Genomic DNA, 26,423 nt, shown 5'->3' with positions numbered 1-26,423 from the left:
GGGGCCGAGGGAACGCTAGCTGCTCGATTTCTGTAAATTCAGTTGTTTGTCTTGTCGTGTAGACTGTAGAAGGAATTAATAAATGTGATTTACCATTGCAAAGCGGCCAACCAACCACCAGTTTCAGGTTACCCACAGACATCATCATCTACTGGAACTCCTTTCTGGCATTTAATGCACTCAACAGCTTATGCATGCACCTCTCTCTTGTGGTTATTGGCAAATTAAGAAGGAACAAGTGAATCAGATTACCAGAACCCGTGAAGATAAAAGAAGCCCAACTCATCTTTCCTCCATTAATTGTAAACTCCATTTGGTTTGGGTTCTCCTTGAATTCCTCGGGAATCACCCCACCATGTCTGCAATTGAAATGGCTTCACCCATCAGACTTTCTTATCAGAGATTCAGAAATGAAGGTGGGTTTGATGTAGAAGAAGAAAGAGATGAGAGAGCATTCCGGAGAACAAGAAGCTGGTTCGGGTTTAGGAAGTTGGGCAACAGGAAGAGATCGAGGATCAGAATCCCAGGCTTAAGGAGATTCTTGAGAAGAAAAGCAAGGTTACTAACTGCTGCTAGACTTTCCTGGCATAAGGTTGTGAAGAGGTTGAAGGAAAGCAGAGGTCATATGGGCGACCTTTTTTCTGGTAATTATTTGTTCCTGCAGGTCAGCCCTTCTCCTTTGAAATGTTCTAATAGGCCTCTAACGGGCCATCACCTCTATGGTGTGTCTTCTAGTTCGAGGTACTCTCTTGGGAAGATTGCTTGAATGTCAATTTCTTGATACTCTGTGCTTATTTTGTAATTAATGTCTGTGGCTGGAATACTTGTACTTCCTTGAAGGTTGAAGAAGATGGCCTTCATATATATGGTTTCTCTTCGTTCTTTTACCTTTTATATATGAAGCTAAGGCTACAATAATAGAAATGCCTAAGAAAATGTTAGATTAATTGGTTTGCTTTTAAAAGGAAAAATTATCATGTAATCTCCATAGGTTAATTGGGCTTTTAAATAGATTTTCATTTACTGATGTGTCATGACCGACTAATCCTTTAAATTCCTTTGTTATTTACTTCAATATTTTCTCATAAATATCATAAAACTTGCACAGCCGTAGGCCTGTCAATGATGCCCGAAAATTCATGGCCGATCTGACATTTTTTTTGATTATCTGTGATTTAAATGATGTATTTTTGTAATCCGATCAGATTTGAATTTGACTCCATCCAATCATATTATATTATAATATTTATTGATTTTAATATAATAATTTATTATATATAAAATTTAAAAAATAGTTAAATTTTTATATTTAAAAAAAATAATAAAGTAGAACCGGAACAAATCCAAATCTGATCAAAGTTTGGTACGACTCGAATTGAAATGAAAAGGTCTTCAAATCCAATCAAATCTCAGATCGGATTGGTATGCAAATTTTCAATAATTAGATGAGATTCCACTCTGATCACAGCCCTGCTACGTACCTCATTTTATTTTGCATTTTAGTCGCAGAAAAACCGACTCCCTTTTACAAATAAAACCTCCCAATATTTGCAATACATTTAAACCTGAAATTTGGTCTGTCTTTAGAAATTTGCACCGCAATCAAGAATGCCCTATCTTCTTCTTCTTCTTCTTTTTCTTATTTTTTCTCTTTTTATTGTTCTTGCTTTAAAGTTAAAAGATCAATTTTTCTTGCCCAACAAAACAATAAAATAAAATGAAGACAACGTGAAGCAAAAACGTACGTTGCTTTCAAGTGTTAAGTGGATGACATGGCATACGAGGCAAATGAGATCCGGTCTTTTATAACTGCACCAGGACTAAATCATATAAAGGATTCCCGATTAATCAAGGCCACTCATTATTCCAAACCCTCTGATCCGAGGGTTGACAGCTCTTGCTCAAATAATTTCAATGGGATTTAGGACGAGTGCTCTCTAAATTCTTTTCTTTACGAATGCGTAAGCCTGATTACGTACGTGAACAACTAACCATGCCCAAGTCCCAACCCTCTTTTTTCCCAAGCTAGCTAGCTACTTGCCTATATATTCACTCTACTCTCGGGTGGCTTTTTCGAAATCTGTTCTCAATATTGTAGAACTTGTGGTATCACTATCAGTCAAATTGGGCTAACTCCTGAGAAATCCAGGGAGCTAGGTTGATGCTTGATACTTGATGGACGCAGTCAAGAAATTCCACCCTTCTCATCATGCATCGGAGATGCTCATCACGTACGTCGTTTGAGCCAGAAACTCCATTAATTCTCAATTAACATTATATTATACATATATGGTTAAAACATGAAGAAGCTCTCTTTCTCGTTTGTCGTTCTTGCTTTTCTGATCGTTTCTCCGGTGGTTGCGGTTGCTCTGCCGCTCTACACCAATTCACGGTGGATCGTCGATGAAGATGGGCAACGAGTGAAGTTGGCGTGCGTGAATTGGGCATCGCACCTCGAAGCCATGGTGGCGGAGGGCCTGAGCAAACGGCCTTTGGACGTGATATCCAAGAGGATTGTATCAATGGGATTCGATTGTGTGAGGCTAACTTGGCCTTTGTTCTTGGCCACCAACGACTCGCTAGCTTCAGTTACCGTCCGACAGTCGTTCAGGAGCCTCGGTCTTTCTGAGACTATTGTAGGCATCCAAGTCAATAATCCATCTCTGGTTGATCTTCCACTTATCCAAGCATATCAGGTAATTAATATTTAAATTTATTAAAACCCCTTTTAATTTCTTCTAATTAAAAAAGAAAAATCATATACATATATAAATTTCGTTTTCATTTAATCAAGATACATTGAAACTTGAAAGTGATGTGGGTGGTGGTTATCATCAGCCAAATCTTTTGCCATACGAATTTGCACATATAAAAGGGAAGGGTATGTAGTTTCGCTTTACTAGGTAGGAACAAGGACTATACAATATAAGCATATCATGTGGACATGGATGCATCCAAATCAAAAGCTTTGGATACATTGATATATCAATTTTTTAATTAGAACATTTAAAACAATGGTCATTTACTAAAACACCCCTTATAATTTTACAGATTTATTTAAATTTATCCTATGGTTTGCATTTTGGTAAAATACCCTTTATAATTAATGACCCATTTATTTAGTCGATCTTTCATGAAGAATTGTTTGTTTTGCCATATGAAAATAGTAACATGTTCACCTAAACCGAGTGGCAAATGTTTAAGGGCATGAACCCATGGTTGTTTTTTTCAAAAGTACTCCTAAACTATGTGGAAAATGTTCAAGGGTATGAATCCATGATTGTTTATTCGAAAAGTACTCTTAATACTTTTTTTTTGTATGTATAAAAAACAAAGTTGACCGATTAGAGAAAAATAGAATGATTGTTTGTGTTTTACTATGGTCAAAAATGACAATTTTGTTTTTAAATTCTTTAGATAAATTTATTTGAATGGATGTTAATGTTAAAACTGTCATTTTTCACTTTCATCTAATAGAAGATTTATTAATTAGATATATTAATTATAAACTATAGGGAATATTTTAATAAATGACCCTTAAAACAAACCAAGCTCTAAAAAATATAAAATAAATAATTAAGTGAATACACAGCAATGTATCAAGCATTTTGATGTTTTAATCCTTGGCTTTGGCTAACAATTAATATGTAGCCAAAACAAGTTCACTTCATAAACAATAGTTTATATATATGTTAAAAAAGCTAGCTAATTATGTTAATGGGTAGAACGAACAATGAGGTTGTTAATATTTATTTATGTTTGAATGATGGTTAAAATGAATAGTACTGTAAACGTGATCAGGCGGTGGTATCAAACCTTGGGGAGAACAATTTGATGGTGATATTAGACAACCACATAAGCAAGCCGGGTTGGTGTTGCAGCAGCTTTGACGGCAATGGTTTCTTTAGCGACAAATACTTTGATCCAGGCGTTTGGATTAAGGGATTAACCTCGATGGCCACCATGTTTAATGCTACACCCAATGTCGTTGGTATGAGTTTAAGGAATGAACTCAGAGGCAACAAGCAGAACGTCAAGGATTGGTACAGGTATATATATATTAATTACCTCAACCAACCCTCAACACTGCATTGCTGCATAGTGTCAAGGATTGGTACAGGTATATATATATTAATTACCTCAACCAACCCTCAACACTGCATTGCTGCATAGTGCATCGATCCTGCATATTTTCTTTCTTATATACATGGGATTAGCGGGTTAATTCAGTGAAATAAAAATATAGATCTTGAGGGTCCTACTCCTATATAAGCTTTATCGACAATTTTAGGGTTCGTTTGAGTCTGAATTGGAATCCAAATCGAATCGAATTTTGTTGGAGTCTAAATTGGAATGGTCTATTCCCATAATTTATTTGACTCAATAGGAATGAAGATAAAAATTAGAATCAACAGAAATGAGATTTCATTCTTAAGGGAGGCATAGGGAATGACCATTTCCTCTAATGGAGGAATGCCATTCTAACAAAAATGAAAATGGGATTCTGATTTTACCCAGCCAAACAGTTAGAATCGGAATAGACCATTCGAATTTCGATTCCGATTCCAATTTCAATTCCGGACCCTTATTTCTACGAACCAAACGGGGCCTTAATTGCATCGTATGGTACCAATGGCTCGGTATAGCTGAGATTTGGGATCCACTCGGCTCCATTCCAAAGCCGATGATGAATGATGTACTGTTGCTCTGCAAAGCAGCTAGCATCATAAAAGTTTCCTCCCCCTCCCCAAATGAGTACTTGCGGTATTGAGGTTTTATGGTGAGGTTTTATTTGACTCCATCTTGAATTTACATATTTTCACCAATCATCCACCATGAGATGGTGAATTTAATACATACTTTCAGGGAGGAGCAAAATTTTCATGGCTGCACTATCACCATCCCAGATTTATTAGTGTAGCTAAAGTAGAGGTAGGTAATTAAGAGGAGATAATGCTGCAACCATGGTGGCATGTGATACACAATGAATGTAGAATAAACCAAAATAAATCCAAGACGTCACATTTAATTAATTCAGTTAAAATTTTGGTGTTTTCGCCGAATTCACATCTGCCTCCTATAACGTTCCACAGCACATCCCCGCCGTGTATTGGGAATATCTGAACTCATTCTCTCTATTCAATTCTCTGTCCTAATGCAGTTCTTACATCCTTTTGCAACTGTGTATTGGAAACGTTTCCGTACTGGTATCTTTATTCTCAATGCATCGCTGCAATGGATTGTGAGGAAGGTTTTGCAAGGATCAAATTCGTTTTCATTGAATTGAGAACATTTAGTTCAGATTTGCTTTTCATAAAGGGCGACTCACACCAATCTCACAACACTTGGAGCAGTGCATTGAGAACATCTCTGTAGTTATAAATTATGATTCATTGGAAGATGTTTCCAATGCATGGCTGAGAGGGCCCTTGTAAAGAATAAATCCGAATTCATTTCTATGAATGATAACGTCCAAGTATGAGAGAGGTTTCCATGCACAGCTGATAAGGCTGCAATTTGGGCCAGGTTGGCCTAAACCCAACCCCAAAAAGTTGGGTTGATGCTCAAGTTAGGGTTAGGGTTGAAATTTATAAACCCGATTTTACATAGGGTTGGGTTAGGGTTGACTCTTCGGGCAATCCGACTCAACCCGAACCCGACTCTATAGTACATAGCATATATAAATATGTGTTATATATATATGATATCATACATTGATTTGTTTATATAAAAGATACTTGTATAGCCCCTACAACATACTATCATTTATTTCTTTTAAGATAATCACTTCACTTAATCTTAATTGGAAATACCAAAACCTTAATAACATTTTTTATGTTTTTTGAATATTTTATTCTTTATCTCCTCTTTGTTGTTTGCCACCCATACCTTATTGCCCATAAAAGATCTAGTATAAGCTAGAACTCATAATAAACTATAACCATTTCAAACACTCTTTTTTTTTTATTATTTTATACTTAAAGAACCAATAAAAATCATCAAACAAATACTAATAAAACATAGGATTAATATATGTAGTGAAAGTTGAGTTAAAATCTGAGATTAAGAAGTTATACGAGATTTTAAAGGATGGGAAGAATTTAGTTAGGGTTGGATAGGTTGGGTTGGGTTAGGGTTAAGGTTGGGGGTTTAGAACTTAGGGTTGGGCTAGGGTTGGTTTCAACCCGACCTAACCTAGCCTGACTTACAGCCCTAACAGCTAAGAGCATTGTGAGGTGCACTATGTAAGGAGCAAATCCGGGTTCATTGGGATTGCATGTAATCTCTGGTGAGAAACTATGATCGCATGTAACACCGATTTAGGAAGAATGATTAATCAGTCCAGGTCAGAATTTTGAAGCCCCACCGACTATGAATTGATGCTAAATTCACGTGCAGGATGTGATTTATAGGGGGCTACTAATAATCTATGAAGGGCTGTCATTCTGCATTGGATTGCAGAGTAGTTAACCTTTTATTTATTGTTCAATCCGCAATGCAGATTACTTAACCTTTTATTTATTGTTCAATCCCCCCATATACAATTTATACAGTTGGAATTGACAGGTAGTATTATGAATCAAAATTCAAGTAATTCACATCAGCGCCCTGCAGTTGGAATGGTCACAGGTAGTATTATTATGAATTTCATGTGATATCAAATTCAGGGGGTACTGAATCATACATAGATGGAGAGAGGTGTTAGGTAAATAAAACCCAAAAAGAAACTAATAAAAGCCCTGAGCTGGACTGAACACTGAACTGTAAATTTCCCTACAACTAAAATTACCAGCTGATCTGACGTGAGGTTTCATCAAATTTTCTGCATTTGTTTGAGGGGGTGTCTCTGGATTGTCAGTTACGCTTTGAGAAATCATAATCATCATACTTTTCATTTCAATCAACACCTGTTTCACTGTGTAACATTGGAGATGGATACACCTAATCATGATTCATGGTCAGATACATGCAACAAGGAGGCGAAGCGGTGCACTCAGCCAACCTCGACGTTCTCATTATACTGTCCGGCCTAAATTACGACAAGGATTTCAGTTTCCTGGCCAAGCAACCATTTAACTTAACATTTTCTGGGAAATTAGTGTTCGAGCTTCATTGGTATGCATTCTCTGACGGCAAGGCGTGGGAGACGGGCAATCCAAACCAAGTTTGTGCAACTGTTGTGAATAACTTGATGAGGAAAGGAGGTTTTTTATTGGACCAAGGCTGGCCACTGTTTATCAGTGAGTTTGGTGTGGATCAGAGAGGCACCAACGTAAATGACAATAGGTTCTTGAATTGCTTTCTTGGGATTGGGATTGGGCGCTGTGGACACTGGTTGGGAGTTACTACCTGAGACAGGGGGTGGTCGGGATGGATGAGACTTATGGGGTGCTGAGTTGGGACTGGAATAACACTCGTAATTCAATCATCATTCAACAGATCTCTGCGCTCCAATCTCCCTTTCAAGGTATATATATGTTTGATCAGCTGTTTTGTTTTTATACATCGTTATTAGAAAGGTATATATAATTATAATTTATTTGAATGTAAAATTAATGCAGGTCCAGGTCTTTCTTCAGAGGTGAGGCCACACAAAGTAATATTCCACCCATCAACTGGCCTTTGTGTGGTAAGGAAATCTCTAATGATGGAGTCATTAAAGCTAGGTTCTTGTACTGAATCTGAAGCCTGGAGCTATACACCCGAGAAAACTTTATCTCTCAAGGACACAAACTTGTGCTTACAAGCTGATGAATTGGGAGAGGCAATCAAATTTGGGGTCATCTGCAATGACTCGAGTTCGAGATGGGATGTGATATCAGACTCGAAGATGCACATTTCATCTAATCTTACTAATGATAGCACCATATGCATCGACGTCGACTCTAACACTAACACCATCATCACTAGCCGATGCAAATGCTTAACCAAAGATCATACGTGTGACCCTTCTGGCCAATGGTTCATTATCGTTAATAGCACAAGAAGTGCAACGGCTACAAATTTCTCATTGACCACCGTGAATCGAAAGAGTTCCATTGTGAAACACAATCAACTTCAATTAAAGAGTTTAGCAAAGGGTGGCGGAAGAAGCAGTCTGTAGCCATTTACATTTACTGAGCCAATTACGAACCTTGACAACATATGATGTTTGATTGATTAATTAATATATATTATATTTGTATATTAGATTACCTCTGTTAATTGTTACCTTACCTTATATGACGACATCTTACCTTTACTAATATACTGGTGGTATTAATTTGAGGATATGGGGCAGATGGCTTTATGTGTTTCTGTGCTTAGCTTGCCTTTCAAGCAATTAATACCCATGTTTTATTGGCCTTTTCTAGAATATTGTTCTGATGCGGCAATTTAAGAGTGGATTCGGGCCAAGTCGAGTCAAATAGTAAGAGGTTCGAGTTTGGTTTGAGACTGTTTTATAAGGTTTGAACTTGAATTCAAGTTCAGTTTGAGCCAGAATATTGAGTTCGAGCTCGGCTTGAATAAAAAATTTATAAGTTTGAGTTCGATTTTAAGAAAAAATATTTTATAAAAATAAAAAAATTATATATAAAAATATTTTTATTGATATTTTAAAAAATAAGAATTATAATTTTTTTATTATATATATATATGATCCGGCTTGCGAGCCTTACGAATCGAGTTCTAATAGGCTCGAACTCAGTTGAAATCAAGCTAAACCGAACTTTTCATGAGCCGAGCTCGAACAGCTTGTAAAAAACTCGGCTTGTTGCCACTCTTATGCGGCATATCCATTGTTTTGTGGTTGTAAGGTACAAATGCGGCATTTGTTAATACACGGTGGGATGTGGTGCTCTATGAGGAATAGATCCCAATTCTCTTGGGGAGATATCCCAGCTCCATGGCTCATCATGTTGCAAATTTACATATTCAATGTCAATAACTTGACTGAGTGGTCGGTTATCCCCAAATACTTTGGGTCTTAAATTAACCAAAGAGATACGATTTTGTGCTCTGGTTAGCTCAGCACCAATCAAGAATCTGTAAGAATTCCAAGAATTCTTGTTATACATTCTTTCCAACCTTCAACCCTCTTTTCTAGGGTCATTGCCATTGGTGTTGAATTAATTGCACTTTTAACACTTTGTTCCTCTTCAATACTTACATTAATAATAGGTACATGCAAGCAGGAGCCGAGGCAATTCACAGGGCAAACCCGCATGTTAATCCCAACGATGTCTGGTGCAAGGATCGTGAATTCATTGAACAAAAATGCAATGTTTGTGTTAGATCAAGGTCGAAGGGTACCCATTATTTGTCAGTGAGTTTGGGATTAATTATCAAAGGAATGACAATAGGTACTCCAATTGCTTTTTCAGTGTTGCAGCTGAATTGGATCTTGATTAGGCTCTGTGGGCTTTGATGGGTAGTTATTATTTGAGACATGGGAATAATTTGGACTTCAATGAAAGCTATGGGGTTCTGGATTCGGATTGGGCCGGCCCCCGGAATTCAACCTTCCTGCAAAGGCTTACTGCCTTCCAATCTCCTTTCCTTTCCGAGGTATCTATACTTTTCTGTTAGGGCCCTCACACTCACAGACTCACTCCTCAGAGGTTCAGACAGCGCTGTCAGTTCTTTTTCCATTCTATTTTCTGACCTGACTCACCAACCATCTCTGCTGTTTTTCCCTTTTCTTTGAATTCATGGTCATGGGTGCAACAGAGTCCTACTGTGATGAGATGTTAAAACGTCTATTGCTATTAATATATGATGCAGGACCACGTTTGTCTGAAGTTAGGCCATACAACATCCATCCTGTATCATCCATTGACTGGGATTTGCGTACATAAAGCTTCACTCTGACATAACCATTAAAGTTAGGTCCCTGTGCTCAGTCTGAAGCCTGGATTTACACACCAGAGAAGGCTTTGATGCTCAGTCTGAAGCCTGGATTTACACACCATTAAGATTGGAACGGACTGCAGTGGGCCTGGTTCTAGATGGGAGCAGATATCAGCCTCTAAAATGCACATTTCATCTAATCTCGCAAATGGAACCTCAGTCTGTTTGGATATTGATTCTAGCAATAGAATCACCACCAATTCATGCCAATGTTTGAGCGGAGATAGTACTTGTGACCCCGCAAGGAAATGGTTCAAAACCATTAATAGCACAAGAAGCCAGTAATACAGAACATTAAACTTTGTAATAAGGTGTACACTCGATTAAAAATTAGGGCCCGTTTGGTTCTTCCGAATAGGGATCTGGACACAGAATCTGAATGGGTCATTCCAATTCTAACTGTTTGGTTGGATGGAATCCAAACCTCATTCTCATTCCTGTTGGAATGTCATTCCCCCATTTGAGGGAAAGGTCAATCCCTCCCCCTCCCTTAGGAATGAAATCCCATTCTATTTTATTCAAATTCTGATTCCGATTTCTATAAGAGCCAAACAAATTATGAGAATAAATCATTCCAATTCTAATTCTAAGAGATTTTGTTTCTAATTTCGATTCTAATTCTAACTGTGAATCAAACAAACCCTTAATGAGAAATAATTCGACAAGGGCAACTATAAGTTGAATTAGCTAGATTGTAGAAATCAAATCAATTCCAAAATTTGCATGTTATAGAATAAGGGTGCTTCGGTCATGTTGTCAAAATGAAGAAGAATCTTGGATATCCTAATTGTAAAAACTCACGTTCAGAAGTTGCGTGGAACGCAAAGTATTAAAAAATTGAAATGTATCTTGCTTTTAGGATTTGAAAATTTTTATGCTTTCTAACCTAGAATAAACCAATTTTTATGGACCCCAGAATATGTCTACTTCGTGTCATGTTGATGTTGTTTGGTTAGAGGAATCTGTTTCACCCATTTCAAGGCATTTGGAGAATCCCTATGTAGGTGGTATTTGTTGATGTAGGATTTTACGTTTTCTCAAAAGTATGTTTTATAAGCATTTTATTTTAATAAATGTTGGGGCATTGGAGGAAACAAGGATTTGATGTTTCTTCAAATGTTTTATGTACATAAATTCAAGTATTTATATTTTTTTAGTGTTTATTTGAGAAACATTCAAACTAAAGAGAAGTTTCATTTACAATAAACACCAATGTCTATTTGGCGCTAATGTAACAACATATTTTTAATAAACGCTCAGAGAATCAAACATAGCCAATGTCATCATTTTCCTTTAGACATTAAAGAGTTCACATATGTGCCCCACAGTGTACCACAACACATCCCTGCCATGCATTGAGAACATCTTCAGATGATGACATCATCAATTTTAGTGCTATTAATGGAAATATTCCCAATGCACGGCAGGGATGTATTGTGGGGCGCTCCCTTGTAGGGCACATATCTGAACACCCTTAACATGCAAAAGTTCAAGGGGGCCTTTGAAACCTTTCATAGTTTAGATAGTAAAGTGACATACCATCGATGATTAAGGGGCTTCTGAAATTAACCCTTAGGTTTCTCTCAAAAAAAAAATTACCCTTAGGTTGTGTTTGGTTAAAAGGAAAAAAATACTTATATGGGTTTTCCTACCTTTCATTTTCTTTCCCTACCCTTTCCTTTAAACCAAACATAAATTTAAGATAATTAATTATTTATTTTTTCGAAAGAAGGGGTTACTTTAACTTAATTGCAATTGATAATTTAATATACATTATGCGAGTTCCGAGGTGTGAAACTGAAACTTGGATTCAGTACTCAAAAAGCTGAATCCGATCTCGTGGAACTCGCAATTGTGTCGCAACTTGCAAGTTCCAGGAAACACAGTCCCAAAAAAGTATAAAAAAGTCCTAGAAAACACAGTCAGGCCAGAATGCTCTTGAATGATAGCTTCGCACAAACAAAAAATAAAAATAAAAAAAGCGAACTCGCAAAATGAATCCAAATGTATAGTGTTAACTTAAACCCCTGCTGGTGAAACACCAAGTTCAAATGGCAACCAAGAAACAAATACAGAGATACTAAAAAAACGTACAAGGTAAAGAAGAAAACAGTAACCACATGGCAGAGTAAATAATCCTCGAGGTAAAATAGTAAAGATACAAAGACGAGCAGTTTCTCACTTTCCATACACACATAAACAGATAAACTCTCACTCTACAAGGCCTAAAAGATGAGAAAACACTTGCTGCAACATACTCGCAGTCTCAATACGTTGAATCATCAATCTGATCAGAACTTTGCAAGTGTCAATCAAATGATCTAAGACTCTAGACAGGATATATATATATATATATATATATATAGCCTCCGGTGAATGCACTGGCATCCAAGGTGGAGGGCTGGAGGGCGCCACACCATGACCATGACCAAAGCTATAAGAGAAGCTACTTGCTTCTATAAATAACCAACTACTCCAATTTATGGTCATAAATTGGGCTTAATGGTCTCGTACTTATAAAAAGAAAGCCAGTTAGGCGCCCCATCGATCTCGTCCCAACTTTCTTATTTTTGTTTAACCATTCCAATTCAATTCCCATAACACTATCTCTATAACAGGGCACAAGGGTAGAGCTCAGCAGTTGAAGATCCTATTCTTACTAGTTGATTTCAACATGATGAAGAAGATCCTATTCTTACTAGTTGCTTGTTTTCATGTTCTCTCGCCCAATGCTGTGCAGCCTGCAATTGCGACGGAGGCCCTGCCTCTTTACACCGATTCCCGTTGGATCGTCGATGAAACCGGGAAACGAGTAAAGTTGGGATGCGTGAACTGGGCGTCACACCTGCAACCATTGCTGGCGGAGGGGCTCAACAAGCAACCATTAGACGTGATTTCAAAGCAGATCGTAGCAATGGGGTTCAACTGTGTTCGGTTTACATGGCCACTCTGGATGGCAACCAACGACACCTTATCCTCGATGACGGTCCAACAGTCGTTTGAGAGCCTTGGCCTCTTAGAATCCATCGGCGCTATAAGAGTCAACAATCCATCCATGCTCAATCTCACCATTCTCCAAGCTTTCCAGGTGATCCCTTCTTCTCTATATATTCATTAATTGTTGTTTTGTCTGATCCAAAAGCCTATTAATAGCAACTCGTTTCAAAGAGTTAATTTGGTTTGGATGAGTACGTAGTTGAAATGGTTGTTACACTTACAAAAAATAAATGATGTCACTCTCACTCACTCAGACAGTGGTATCCAATCTTGGAGAGAATGGCGTGATGGTGATACTAGATAATCACATAAGCAAGCCCGGGTGGTGTTGTTCCAACACAGACGGCAATGGATATTTTGGTGACATCTACTTTGACCCGAATCTCTGGATCGAGGGACTGACCCGAATGGCCACCTTGTTCAATGGCACTTCCAATGTGATCGGCATGAGCTTAAGGAATGAGCTCCGAGGGCCCAACCAGGACGTAAGCATCTGGTACAAGTACGTATCTTCTCATTTCAGTTCTAATGACCCCCCCCCACCCCCACCCCCCACCAACCAAAAATAAATAAAAGGGTTTTCTCATAATGAAGACAAAAACCCCATTAATGAACATTGACAGCAACAAATGCAATTAAAAACTCATCCAATTTGAAAAGCTTTAATCGAATGAGATTCGAATTTGAATTGGGACAAAAGAACTATCTACCTTTTCTGCAATGCTAATCCAATACACGCAATGTGAATAGACCAGTTTGTCCTTGAACAAAAACACTAGCCCTGTCCAAACCGCGTTCGGTTAATTGAACCGTAGACTTATTTAGGAAACTGAACCAGGGTTATTGGTTTTGAAAAATCGGTAATCGCAATTGAATCAAAGCGATCAATTAACTAGTTGACCAGTTCAATTAACTATCAATCCGGTTCATCAGTTTGTCGGTTGGATTTGGGCCTCTGAGTCTAGCCAAGGCACGAGCTTGCTGTACGCCCACGCAATTGCATCAGAAGAATAACTTGTTGGATCGATTAAGAGGGCTTACAACTTAAGGCTGCGTTCGGTTGCAGGGCAAATAAATTTATACTGATGCAAAACTATGGTAGTACAAATTATTTGGGTGTAAATTCTTGTTTAATTTTTATTTCAAATCTTACCTTATTTTGTTTGATTTCAGCAAGGTTTTAAAAACCGACCTGGAACCAGAATTGTTCTGGCCACCTGTTTCCTGGTTTGACAGTTCAACCATCTGATTCGAACGGATAGCTCATTCAAACTTAAAAAGGAAAAATGATTCAATAAGAATGACCAAAACTGTTGAGCAGTCAAACAGGTTTGACAGTAAAACGGAACTAGTTGCCTGGACTGACAGTCAAACAGGTCGCTGTCCAAATCAATGGTTTTGGGCCAAGGACTGACCAGGTTAAAGGTGAAACGGAACTGGTTGCCTGGGCGATTTCCAGTCCAAACGGTCTGACTGTTCGGGTCAACAGTAGTTCAATAAACACTGGATTTCAGTACAGATGAAGTAAAATAAGACCGAAGCAGTAAAACCCAAAACAAAATTAAATGAGAATTTGCATTCTTTTCATTTTCATTCCTATACATTTATACTAGTGCAAACAAGCCTAAATTGTTTTTCTTGTTGCATGTTCTAGAGACAAATCAAAGCCATTTGGTTTGAAAACAGATTGTTTTTCAAAACAAAAAACATGTTTATGGTTATGTATGTGTTTATACTAATTTGCCTTCCATTTTCATGATCATGGCATTAGGTACATGCAACTTGGAGCTGAAGCGGTGCACAAAGCCAATCCCAACGTTCTCACTATACTTTCTGGTCTTGATTTCGACAAAGACTTGCATTTCCTCCACAATCAACCAGTGAATCTATCATTCACTCGAAAACTAGTATTTGAACTTCACTGGTATTCATTCTCAGATGGAAATGCTTGGGCGACTGGCAATCCGAACCAGGTCTGTGGAGGAGTAGTTAATGCATTGAAGAACAAAATACTGTTTGTGCTGGATCAAGGATATCCATTGTTCGTCAGTGAGTTTGGGATAGATCTTAGGGGCACTAACGTGAAGGACAACAGGTACTCAAGTTGCATTTTTGGAGTAGCAGCTGAATTGGATTTCGACTGGGCCTTGTGGACTCTTATGGGAAGTTATTATCTGAGAGAAGGGGTCTTGGGCCTCGATGAGGTTTATGGAGTTATGAATTGGGATTGGTCTGGGCCTCGGAATTCAACCTTCCTTCGAAGGCTTTCATCAATTCGATCTGCGTTTCGAGGTACATACAAATCACAAATCAACACAATGCGTTGAACATGAAGTAGGAAAGGGACAATCTTCTATTGGGTCTTATTTTCACATCTCCCACAGTAGAACCTGATTTTTGTTTTTCTGATTTTACCTTTTTTCTATTAAATTTGTTGTCAAATGCAGGGCCAGGCCTTGATGAAGTCACTCCATACCAAATACTGTACCATCCATTGACTGGTCTTTGCGTCCAGAGAGCTTCACAAAAGAAGCAATTGAAGCTAGGCTCTTGTGACGAACCTGCATTGTGGATTTATACACCCGAAATGACTATAAAAGTGAAAGGAACAGGATTATGTTTACATGCTGATAGGTTGGGCAAACGAGCGAATCTTCAAGACTGCAATAGTCCGGGTTCGATATGGATGCCAATAACAGACTCCAAAATGCACCTTGCATCTAAGCTAGCTGGTGGTAGTGCTGTTTGTTTGGATATTGATTCTAAGAATAAAATCATCACTAATCCATGCCAATGCTTGTTGGGAGATCCTACATGTGACCCTGGAAGCCAATGGTTCAAAATAATTAACAGCACAAGAAGCTTGTAGGAAAGATCAAAGTATTACTGCAATAAGGTGCATCCACTCAATTAAGTCTAGGTTTAGATTATGTGGATAGTAGTTATACGTTGTTATCTTTTAATGATTCTTTCACTATGAAAATTGAAATTCAATCTAAATGGCAGAGTCGTCAAAATGAAAACTTTCAGAAATTTTAGTGTATGGCTCCATTTGTTCCAACATTAATGCCGAAAATTTTTATATATATTTTTGCCCCTTTCACGAAGGCTTTGTTATCTAGGCTTGGTTTGAGAAGAGTGCACATATTTGCGTTTGCGCTCTTCCCAAAATAGGTACAGTGCAAGCACAAATAAAACCTTGTATAAGATATTCCTAAACCTTGTATTTACACTGTACATATAAAAATATAAAACCTTATGCCAATAAAAATATAAGGGGAAAAAATAATGTTTTGGCTGTAGAAGAATCAGAAATAATAGCTGGTGCATTTATATTGGTTTTATGTCCACCATAGGAGAAACTAACGCAGCCTTATTCTTGCTTAACAGGGAGTTGCATGAACGAGAATTACGTTGAAAAGAACACTGAAAACTCAAGTAGAGTTCTTGCTTTTTTTTCTGGGAAAAAAATTCAAGTAGAGTTACAAATGTACATTTCATGTTCCCAGGAATTAACATGCCAGCGGTGAAGTTTGGTAGGTAGATAAAAAATGCTCAATGGCGAATAAATTTTTATCAGCTGCAGCATCCCCCCCTCTGAGCAACTGTTCCATCTCGTGCTCCTGTTGGACCTTGAGGACGCCCATACCCAACCTTGATCCCAGAAGACTGCAACCAGACCAAAGACCATGAAAACGATAAGCTTGTTTGCCAAAGAAATGCTTGGATGAAGATAGTGGAATTTTGTTTTCTTGATAAGTAGTTAGTCTGATGTATCCATCAAAAGGTTTTATTTGAAAATAGGTTTATTAGGATGGATATTGACAGCTCAAAACCCAAACCGTTAATATCCCCTAACTCTCAATATTTTGCATTTCGGTGGCCTTTGAAACGAATACAATACGCCCCATATATCGGACATATTGCATAGACCTATAGATACTTCAAAGCAAAAAGGTCCAGGCTTCCTGGTTGTTATACCTGCTCACAACACTATGGGCAAATGATCCAAGATAGGCCATCAAAGATTTTCTTGTATAACATTTGAGTACATTACCTCCCATCTCAATCAATGAGGAATATGTCCAGCAAGACAAAGGAGCATTAGAGCCATTCTATCAAGGAAAGGTATATTAGAGTCATTCTATCAAGAAAACCCTGAACTCAAGCATATTGCTCCCATCCCCTTCCTGCTACATGCACAGAGAACAATGTTGAAATCACATAGCACCATGGAGCTCCCCAATTTTGCTGGATGGCCGCACAATTCTACACAAGAAACCATATGTAGGGCCCAATATACCCTTGTGAACATCCAAATTTCCCAGTCATCTACATTTTTTCAAAGAATATAAAATGAGAGTAATCCCACATTAAAACCCTATACTTCGAACGGTGGCTTGTCTCATAGAATAAGAATAACTCTAGAAGAATCAATTAATGGTTAAACTGCCCGCCCACCACTTCTAATATTCCAAATCTCATCTATTAATTGATATTCTGCATCTCCTTTAGTCTCTTGAAGAATTATTATGTTTAATCCTCCACCTTTGCAACACCGATTTCATCATTTCCTTTTTTCTCTTTGGGGCTCCCTAGCCCCTAAAATTCCAAGATTTTATTATGTCTTGCCAAGTTTAATTAAATTTCTAACATGTGCAGATCTTTTTATAATATAAATTGTTAAGACATACCATTTTACATATTTTAGAAGTGTTAATGCTATAAAGCACATCTGTAAATAGGGGTGTCAATTGGACTGGATTTGGTCCAATCCAATCCAGTCCAATGTGAGTCCATTACAATTTACAAATGGACCAGGTCCAATCCAATCCAATGAATATTTTGAACCATTTTGGACTGGTCCAATTCAACGTCTGGGTCGTCCAAATTTGTTCAAATTCGTTTTAATTTAGATTGGTTTCAGCCCAAACCCGGTCCATTGACACCTATGTTTTTATCTTGTATCAATGGACCAGATATTGGTTTAATCCAACCAAATCCAATATAAATTTATTATGGATGGACCAGGTCCAATCCAATCTAAAAAATATTTTGGACTGGATGGGGTCCAATCCAAAACCAGTCCATTGACACCCTTATCTGTAAGTATCCATGCAGTATCCAGTTACCAATGTCCTCATTTCCTCACCCAATCTCCAGCTAGCTTCACACCTTTGGAATTGTCAATTTTAATGAAACCACCACAGATACCAATAGCCTTTAGCACTTCTAGGTTCCATAGGTGTTAGGGAAGACCCAATGCCCTTATCCATTAAGATTTAGGCAGTTCATCCTTCGCCACTCAGCATTATGTGCTCAAAACCCAACAGTCCAGACACAACTTCAACTTGCCAAACATCCATTTTCCTTTCATTAACACCCTATTAGCCTCCTTTTTCAAAGATAAAAGAGGAAATAAAGAGGTTATCTTCTATTGACCACACTGCCACTTGAAATAAGGTACTCTATTTCTGAGACATCCAACTTTGGTCCTCCTGCCAAGGTGTTGGTACATTTTTTAAGTTTTATTTATTTATTTTTCAAAACCGGTTCAGAGGGTTCGATTTAAGGCCCGGCTACCCTCTGAACCGGTGGCTGACCCGATAGAACCCCTGGAAGGGCGACCGGTAAGCCATAGGCACGATGCATATCAATACTTTGAACCATGCCTCCTGCAGCCATGGTGTTGGTTCTCTGAACCATCCTACCAAGCAATTTTCCATTAAGCTCTTCTAGGCTTCCACCCCTCTGACATCCATGTACAGATAGAACAATTAAAGACCTACCTCTATCTGAAACTCACCCTCTAAAGGCCATTTTAATGCTCCAGCAGCCTCCCTATAGTTACAGTGCCCATGAAGATTGGGAGAATGTTTTATGATTTTAACATTTCCAAATTCCCTGCCCCTTTTTCCACCTTGTCTGTCCCTTGTAACAAAGTCGAGGAACAAACATCCTGCCTAGGGATGCAAACAAATCGGATTGGATTCAAATCAGGGTATATTCGAATCCGATCGGATCTGATAGGACTCGATTTGAATTTGAATCCTATCGGTATGTCAGATTTTCAGATCTGATCCAATCCGACTTGTTTCCTTTACAAACTAATAAATTGTTAAAAGAAAAATAAAATAAAGCAAAAACAAAAAGTATAAGTATTTTTTAATTATTTTCATCATATATATACATGATTTTATAAAAAATAATAATATAACAATTTTATAAAATATAATATAAAAAATATATTTATAAATAAATAAATACCATATATATGTATTATATATTTATATTTATAAATATATAACATATATCGGATCGGATCTACTCAGATTGGATAGGGGTGATCCGAATCCGGTCCAATTTCTGATTGGATTATATTATTTGATCCGATCCGAAGATCCGAACAGGGGTGATCCAAATTCAACCAAATTGGATAGGATCAGATTGGACCACAATCCGATCCATTTGCACCCCTAATCCTGCCTCACTTGTACTCCAGCATCCTTTGTCCCCAATGTTCTAAAAAGTCCACTATCACAAGATAGTGGAATTTCTCCTTGTATGACATAATTGGATGACTTTAAGCTCCAACACACAAGGCTTCCAGGTAGATCAACAAGACACCAGGAGTATATGTTTGTATGTGTTTGGAGAAGTGGAGACAGGTATGAAGGGGTTAATTTATGATCTTTACACGTGATACACATATTTCAGGGATATCCGCCAATAAAAGATAAGCTCACAAATTACAAAATCTCAACAAAATGCAGTGAAGCAAGGGAGTACTTTACCTCATTCGATACATCGAAAACACCTTCCTGAATCTTCTGAAGGATCTTTGCAGCAGTGTTGATGAAGGCCTGGAATTGTTTTTTTCTAAAATTTGTTAATATATGAGAATTTGAAAGAAGAAGAAGAAGAAGAAGAAGAAGCCAGATGTGGTGTCATAAAGCATACTTGAACGAAATCAGAACAAAATATAAAATGGATCAAATGTGGTCTAGATACAACCTCCTCAACATTTTGTGCCGTTCTTGCAGATGCCTCCATGAATATAAGTCCATTCTCCTTGGCAAATTGCTCACCTTCCTCTTTGCTAACAGCCCTTCGATGAGAAAGATCAGATTTGTTTCCAATGAGCATAATTGTCATGTTAGGGTTAGCATGCTGCCGGGCATCCTCAAGCCAGCTCGCTAGATGATTAAAAGTCTCTCTCCTGGACAAGGATCCGAGAGCACTTCAGATAAAAGATTCAGAATAATCTGATCACCAACTTACTTAGAAAGGAAAATAATATAGCCTCCCCCACCCCCCGAAAAAAATAAAGTAAAAAAATATTAATAATAAACACAAGCAAGACAATAAAACCTTATACCTGGTTATGTCATAAACTAGAAGTGCTCCAGCTGCTCCTCTGTAGTAAGACCTAGTGATAGATCTGAAAGATTCCTGACCAGCCTGCAAGAGGGCCCAAGTTTCTTGAATTAGATTGTTCATATATATCGATTGAAGACCTAACAAGCCATCTGATATTCAATATTTGCAGAAGAAAAATTACTTTACAACAAAATAGCAGATTGATACATCCATTAGTTCATCGATCAAGAATATTAAATACATTAAATAAATCAAGAAAATCAAACACAATGTACCAGACTTTACTCTCAAATTTTGGCAAATCTATTGGCAATAATCAACTTCTTGCAGTGTCATTTTACATGTCCCTCATGTCTGCAAATCAGACATCTGCTAGCTCCAATCTCAAATCCATGTGTGCCAAGAAACTTACTCTAATTATAAAAAATTAGGGTTTTCTTATTTATTTGATCATTCTTAAAAGGATAATTACTAGTTAAAAAATATATGCAAAAACACTAGCTTGGTTCTCTAAATGATTATTGAGTATAAGGGATAGTAATCACATCATTAAATGTTCAGAGAATCACTGAACAGAAGGTATTATTCCCTGCAAACTAGAATAGCAAATTAAAGCTGAAGAAATAGAAGCCAATGTTGCATGGACTCCCTAAACTAGTGTCTATTTTGGTCCCCTACATTCCCCAAATTCATAATGAACACTTCTGTGTGACACTTTCGTTGTTCTCCTTCCTTATTTGATGTAATTGAACAGATAATGCACCTAATGATACCGTATAGAACCTTAAATAAAATACAAAGGTAAACTTTTAGACATTTTTCTACAGGTACATGATTCCAGAATTCAAAATATAGAGACTGCATTAATAGTTTATTTATTAGTAGAACCTTTTTGAAAAGAAAAAAAGAAAACTTGCCAAGTCAAGTCCCAGACATGTATCTGATTCCAATTCCTCTTATTCATGCCCATGCAACAATAAGAACTGCAAATCCCATTCACTTCAGGATAACAAATGCTTCCAGAAACATCAATTTATTCTATCCAGTTCAGGAGATGTCGAGATGAAAGAATACAACAACCACTCAATGGTACCTTGATAGTGCACCATCTACTGGCTACATCACACAATGGTTTAAAAGGCACACCTAGGCTTACAGGTTAGGTGCATTTAGGTCTGCACCTTGACTAGGCCCAGGAGAAGACCCTTTGAAAAGGTGTGCACCTAGTGCACTTTGCACCTTAGCTCAGGAGTGTGTGCCTTGGTTAAATTTTGCGCTTTTAGAAGGATGGTGGCTGGCTCAGGGCTCCACCCCCAACCCCCGGCCAAGACCCCTTGAGGCAAGCCCAAACAAGTAGATGTTAGGGTTTTAAATGCTTAATCCTTACCAAAACATAATCCTATAATTTTAATTATAGTTCCTTATCTTTTAAAAAATCTCACTCCCTTCACTCACCCACTGAAGCTCTGAGAACCCCCTTTTTGCTTATGTAGTTCATTCTTCTTAATACAAGACATTTTTTTAAGAAAAGGAACTATAATTAAAATTATAAAACCTTTTTTTTTACAAGGATTAAGAATTTAAGACCTTAACATGGACTTGTTTGGGTTTGCCTCAAGGGGCTTGGTGATCACAACTTTCACTTGGCACAAAGGCAGCTCAAAGAAGGTATAAAAGATGTTTAAAATCATGTATTGGGAAAGAAATAAAGAGACTGAAAGTTTGACATGCTTGAATTGTTAAGTGCTTGAACATGTTTTATATGTTATGTTTAATTTTATTTTTGCATTTTCACTTTAAATATATTGTTATGTTTATGTATTTTAATTTGAGCTAATAGGCTTTTCAAATCATTCAGTTTAAAATTAAAGTTTGCATTTTTAATTAATACTATTTTAACATTTTTAATTAATACTATTTTTACATTTTTTGCTTTTTTTTTGCATTTTTTTAAAGTTTGCACTCACCTTGTGCTTTTAAAACACTAAGGTCGCTTGACTAGCATGTCTACCAACATGACCAGGGTATGCATTTCAAATTTGAAGCAGGTCTTAACCTGAATTCAAACTGAAATTGTAACAAATTTTTGAAATCTGATAGAAGCCTCAAGAATTTTCATAACATCGAAATTCCCAAAATTGAAAAAAATGAAGTACTTTGTTTTTCACAAGATCTCTATTTTCTTATCATTCTACCAGTTCTTTTTTTGATATCTTTTGAAGGGCTACACTAGCCCATACCCCAACCCATACCCACCCACCCCACCCCAGGTGCAGGCAGGATTTGATCCCAAGTCTCCACTACAACCAGCAGGAGAGCTTACCAACCAGCTGGTTGGCACCTTGCATTTATTTTCTGGTCCTATGCAATATGGAAGGTGCATTCTCAGATAAGACAGGAACCCCAAAGACCTCTAAGGTTTCCAAAAAGAGGTCTTTGTATCAAACCATCAAAGTGTTTCAATAGAGTAGTAGGAACACCAAGTCTTCATTCTGTATTTTAAGGGGGAAAACTTGCCATTGAAAATTCAGGAAGTTGTTTTCCATGTTTTCCCTAATTCTCAGTAACATTTTCTACGAATTCAAAATTTTAAATCAAGTACCAGAGAAATTGTAAAATCCTGAAAATTATCTTCTTTCTCAATATCTTCCTCTAAAAACAAGCATAGCCTTAATTGTCTTTTATTTTGGGAAAAAGAACTGTCATGTTAATTTTGGAATTTGTTTTGCTAGGAAAACAAATCTTAGCAAAAGTTGCAATGAAAGAGTCTATAATTTTGAAATTTCTCTATATATGAGTATGAGGTTAGGAAACTTAAGGAAAAGAAGTCAATAAATATCCTTAATAGCGTTCCAAAAAGAAAAGAACAAAAGTTTGGATTGAGCTTTTTTACCCTTGTCTTTTCTTTCTGTTTGGTTCTCGCCCTATAGGGTGACAACGCCTAAAAAAAGGAAAGCTTACTTTCTCAGTAGCACAACCATATTGCAATTTTGATTAAAGAAAAACATATAGTTCTGATTCTTGCACAACGAGAGGTGCCAGCCTTCACATCTGCCCTTCCAATCAGTCTATTAAATGTTCATCATTTCTCTATTGATTCTAGGGTTCTTTATCTCATTACTTGAATCTCGATTCCAGTGATCACCTTTTGTTTTCATTTAATTATGCTTATTTCGTTGCAATCTTAATTATATTTTCCATAGGACTTAATGATGGTCTTCTATCTCAAATGCAATTTAGTTTAGTTCTACCAAAAAAACCTAATTTAGTTCTCTACTCTAAAATTCTTTTTCCCCGCAAACAAATGTTTAAAACATGTGCTCTTTGAGTTTGAGTTCTATTTTTTTATAATCCTTTTTCTAGGTTTTCTATCTTTGTTTTCTGCTTATTTGTTTTGACCCTATCAAGTTATTTCCTCCTAGGCACTAACCGAAAAACTGTTAGGTTAGGTACCATTAATCAAGCAAGTCCAAATACTGGATTTGCTGTTTTCGTATATAACATAATATAAAAGTCCGTCACAATATTTCTGAACTCTGCTATGTACCCTTTTTTTAATGTTTTAAGAGAGGTTTTTGATTCATGAACTCAAAGCTAACCAATAATAGAAGTCATGGAAAGGAGAGAAAGAACATGTACAAACCGTGTCCCAGATCTGGAGCTTAATGGGCCTGCCGTCGATTGTGACCATCCGAGCACCGAACTCAACACCTATAGTGAGATCATGCACAGGCTGGAACCTCTTGTCAGTGAATTGCAAGAGTATACAGGATTTCCCCACACCTAAAAACACAAAGGAAGCAGAATTAGCGCTTCTACTTGGGGAACAAGTCTTTGTTCTTGGAACCAGAAAGGAGAAAGGAGGGAAAACCCAAAAAAAAAGCAAAATAACAAGAAGGAAGGCCGAAGAAAATTAAACTAACAAAGCAAGCAAGCATTTCTACGTTACCTGTGTCTCCAATAATTATATACTTGAAAAGGTAGTCGTAAGACATGCCGACGACGAACGAAACCTAACCTATAAGACTTGAAATCAAAGTGTTGATACAAAGTGTGCGATTGCGAAGCAGAGAGCCAAAGGACAAGACGTCCGCAGAGTACAGACTCCCGTTCCCGGATGGAGTCAAGATAATGTTCGTCTTGATGACTTTACTTGATCAGGGAGCGGAAAAAGCGCAAGCAGCCAGCTAACAGACGCAGACGCAGAGAGACCAATCAGTAATCACCATTCACCACTCAGGAGAGGAGTAGAAATGTAGAAGTGGAACCTGTGTAAATCATTACCGGCACGCCACGTAAAAGGCACAGTTGCGAATGAATCCAATACATAAAAAAAAGGGATAAGTGATACGAAGCCGACGCCCTGCGGCTTGTGCACCTTTCCTTCACCGAAAGCCTCGAAACATGTCGAAATTTCTCCGAAATTTCTTTTTTCATATGTCAAAAATTGTGGAAGTATATCAATGTGACGGTATCAGTTCCTCACAAATGTGCGCCTCACGGGTACATCCACCATGCATTGGGAACATCTCCCGTCAATAATAACCAATAAGTACACGGGAGATGTTCCCTTGTGCAGTCCTTGTTGGTGTAAAACGGGCCCGTGGGCCGTCCCGAATGCTTTCTTCCCTTGTGCAGTCCGGATTCGATGTTTGACATGTCAATCTCTGCTCAATCGGCCATTACCTACAACCGATTGAAATTTTATGACTGTTAACAATATTTAAAAATAAAAAATAAATTTTATAAAATTCTTGTAAACAGAATCGATAGCTCCATGCCAACCGACTCAACGGTATTTTCGACCTGTTCGATGACTTCACATTCCTGTGCGGTATCTTCAACCCACACTGTATTCCTCGTGAATCCGAGCAAGCCCACGAGAAGCTTCTAACACCACACCAAGCTAATCCTCGACATCCAGTCCATGGGCCACGAGTGGAACGATACGACAGGCCATACCGGCCTAGCCCTTTAACCTAAAACCCCAAACCGGTTGTGTCAGGCTATAATATATATATATGGGTTGTGCCACGGGTCAGGCCATACTAGTTCATTGGCAAAGCGGTATAATACGACAGTGCAGACTGTACCGGCCTAGCCTGTTAACCTGAAATCCCAAACCCGACACAATTCATTAGCCCATACAATCATGCCAGGCTATAACGACCCATGAATCATCGGGCCTAGTCACGGGCGATATAGCCTGATTTACACCTCAACATTTTACTATTTTCTAATACTATTCCTACTGCTTCTGATAATGAATACTTTTATCTTTACCATTAGCATCCGTATTTAATCATGTATAATATATAAATTCTTTTAAAACTCATTTTTTCCCTTTTTCCCTCTCTCTCCCTCTCCCTCTCCCTCTCCCTCCTCCTCCTCCTCGTATTATTGTATGGGACCACCGTTCGGTTCCTGGGCCCTTGACCATTGTTAATCCATGTATCAAAAATCAGGATTCTCTTTCTATCAAAAAAAAAAAAAAAATTGGGATCCTCCCAATTTAAAGAAAAAACATCTGTTATTCAAAAAAAAATGTAAGTCACCCTAATCGGATGATTTTAACCATATGATTTAGTTATAACATCACGCCATGTGTCAAAAGAAAATAGGTATAATTACTATTTTACCCATTCTCATGCTAACGTGGCATTTCCATGAATATTCTTCAGAGAGGTTGTTGGTCCTAGGGGTGTCCATGGTTTGGTTAATTGAACCATGGGCAATTTTTGCAAACTAAACCGATGGTATCGGTTTTTCCATTTCCCTAAATCGAAATCGAACTGATACCATCGGTTAACCGGTCTGCCAGTTTTGATTTTTGACTAGTTTGGTTATTCGATTTTTCAGTTTTTTATATTTATATGTATTATATAAATATGTATAATATTATATTATAAATAATAAATGATATATAATATATTTATACATAAATTATTATAAATATAATATAAGTATATATTTATGTATATAATGAATTTATATTTATATATAATATATAGAAAATATGTGACATATATTAAAAATATATATATAATATATATAATATATAAATGGCCGTTTTTTTAGAGATTAACCACATTTTACGATTTAGTTTTCTGGATTTGATTCGATTTTTCATGCACACCCTAGTTGGCCCCAAAGTT

At 37.3% G+C, this 26,423-nt stretch overlaps 2 protein-coding genes and 1 pseudogene across 4 annotated transcripts; 2 read left to right on the top strand and 1 right to left on the bottom strand.

Annotated features, from left to right (window-relative positions):
• Positions 1–1,956: 1,956 nt before the first annotated feature.
• On the top strand, positions 1,957–8,271 carry LOC148862653 (glycosyl hydrolase 5 family protein-like; annotated as a pseudogene). The gene is made up of 4 exons (XR_016110707.1): positions 1,957–2,696; positions 3,802–4,049; positions 6,964–7,468; positions 7,563–8,271. The product of XR_016110707.1 is annotated as a glycosyl hydrolase 5 family protein-like (transcript).
• Positions 8,272–12,262: 3,991 nt separating this feature from the next.
• LOC148862652 (glycosyl hydrolase 5 family protein-like) lies at positions 12,263–16,703 on the top strand. Its single transcript, XM_088980829.1, has 5 exons — positions 12,263–12,979; positions 13,143–13,390; positions 14,660–15,180; positions 15,336–15,784; positions 16,279–16,703. The coding sequence occupies exons 1-4, from the start codon at positions 12,566–12,568 to the stop codon at positions 15,755–15,757; spliced, it is 1,605 nt and encodes a 534-aa protein (XP_088836955.1). The 5' UTR covers positions 12,263–12,565; the 3' UTR covers positions 15,758–15,784; positions 16,279–16,703.
• LOC148862651 (ras-related protein RABB1b) lies at positions 15,346–24,954 on the bottom strand. Of its 2 annotated transcripts, XM_088980830.1 has the most exons (7): positions 24,553–24,699; positions 24,218–24,455; positions 23,912–24,051; positions 20,267–20,349; positions 19,903–20,107; positions 19,683–19,751; positions 16,303–16,557 (listed from the first exon to the last, which is right to left on the bottom strand). In XM_088980830.1, exons 2-7 carry the CDS (start codon positions 24,261–24,263, stop codon positions 16,465–16,467), a joined length of 636 nt encoding a protein of 211 aa, XP_088836956.1. In that variant the 5' UTR covers positions 24,264–24,455; positions 24,553–24,699; the 3' UTR covers positions 16,303–16,464. The 2 variants fall into 2 exon arrangements, with proteins under 2 accessions (XP_088836957.1, XP_088836956.1); XM_088980831.1 differs by lacking the exon at positions 16,303–16,557 and adding an exon at positions 15,346–15,710 and having other exon boundaries at positions 24,218–24,954.
• Positions 24,955–26,423: the final 1,469 nt, after the last annotated feature.

The sequence above is a fragment of the Nelumbo lutea genome, chromosome 3 (genome assembly GCF_056320005.1).
Source record: "Nelumbo lutea isolate HS-2025 chromosome 3, American lotus-T2T, whole genome shotgun sequence".
Taxonomy (NCBI): Eukaryota; Viridiplantae; Streptophyta; class Magnoliopsida; order Proteales; family Nelumbonaceae; genus Nelumbo; species Nelumbo lutea.
This window is presented reverse-complemented; position numbering and strand designations above follow the sequence as displayed.

What these genes read in the sequence shown, in the direction of transcription:
- LOC148862652 (XM_088980829.1), top strand. Translation starts at nt 12,566, where the DNA reads ATGATGAAGAAGATCCTATTCTTACTAGTTGCTTGTTTTCATGTTCTC. An exon ending in CCATTCTCCAAGCTTTCCAG is followed by an intron (nt 12,980 to 13,142) that starts GTGATCCCTTCT and finishes TCACTCACTCAG; the next exon opens with ACAGTGGTATCCAATCTTGG. An exon ending in AATTCGATCTGCGTTTCGAG is followed by an intron (nt 15,181 to 15,335) that starts GTACATACAAAT and finishes TGTCAAATGCAG; the next exon opens with GGCCAGGCCTTGATGAAGTC.
- LOC148862651 (XM_088980830.1), bottom strand. Translation starts at nt 24,263, where the DNA reads ATGTCTTACGACTACCTTTTCAAGTATATAATTATTGGAGACACAG. An exon ending in TATAATTATTGGAGACACAG is followed by an intron (nt 24,052 to 24,217) that starts GTAACGTAGAAA and finishes TTGTGTTTTTAG; the next exon opens with GTGTGGGGAAATCCTGTATA. An exon ending in AGCTCCAGATCTGGGACACG is followed by an intron (nt 20,350 to 23,911) that starts GTTTGTACATGT and finishes GCCCTCTTGCAG; the next exon opens with GCTGGTCAGGAATCTTTCAG.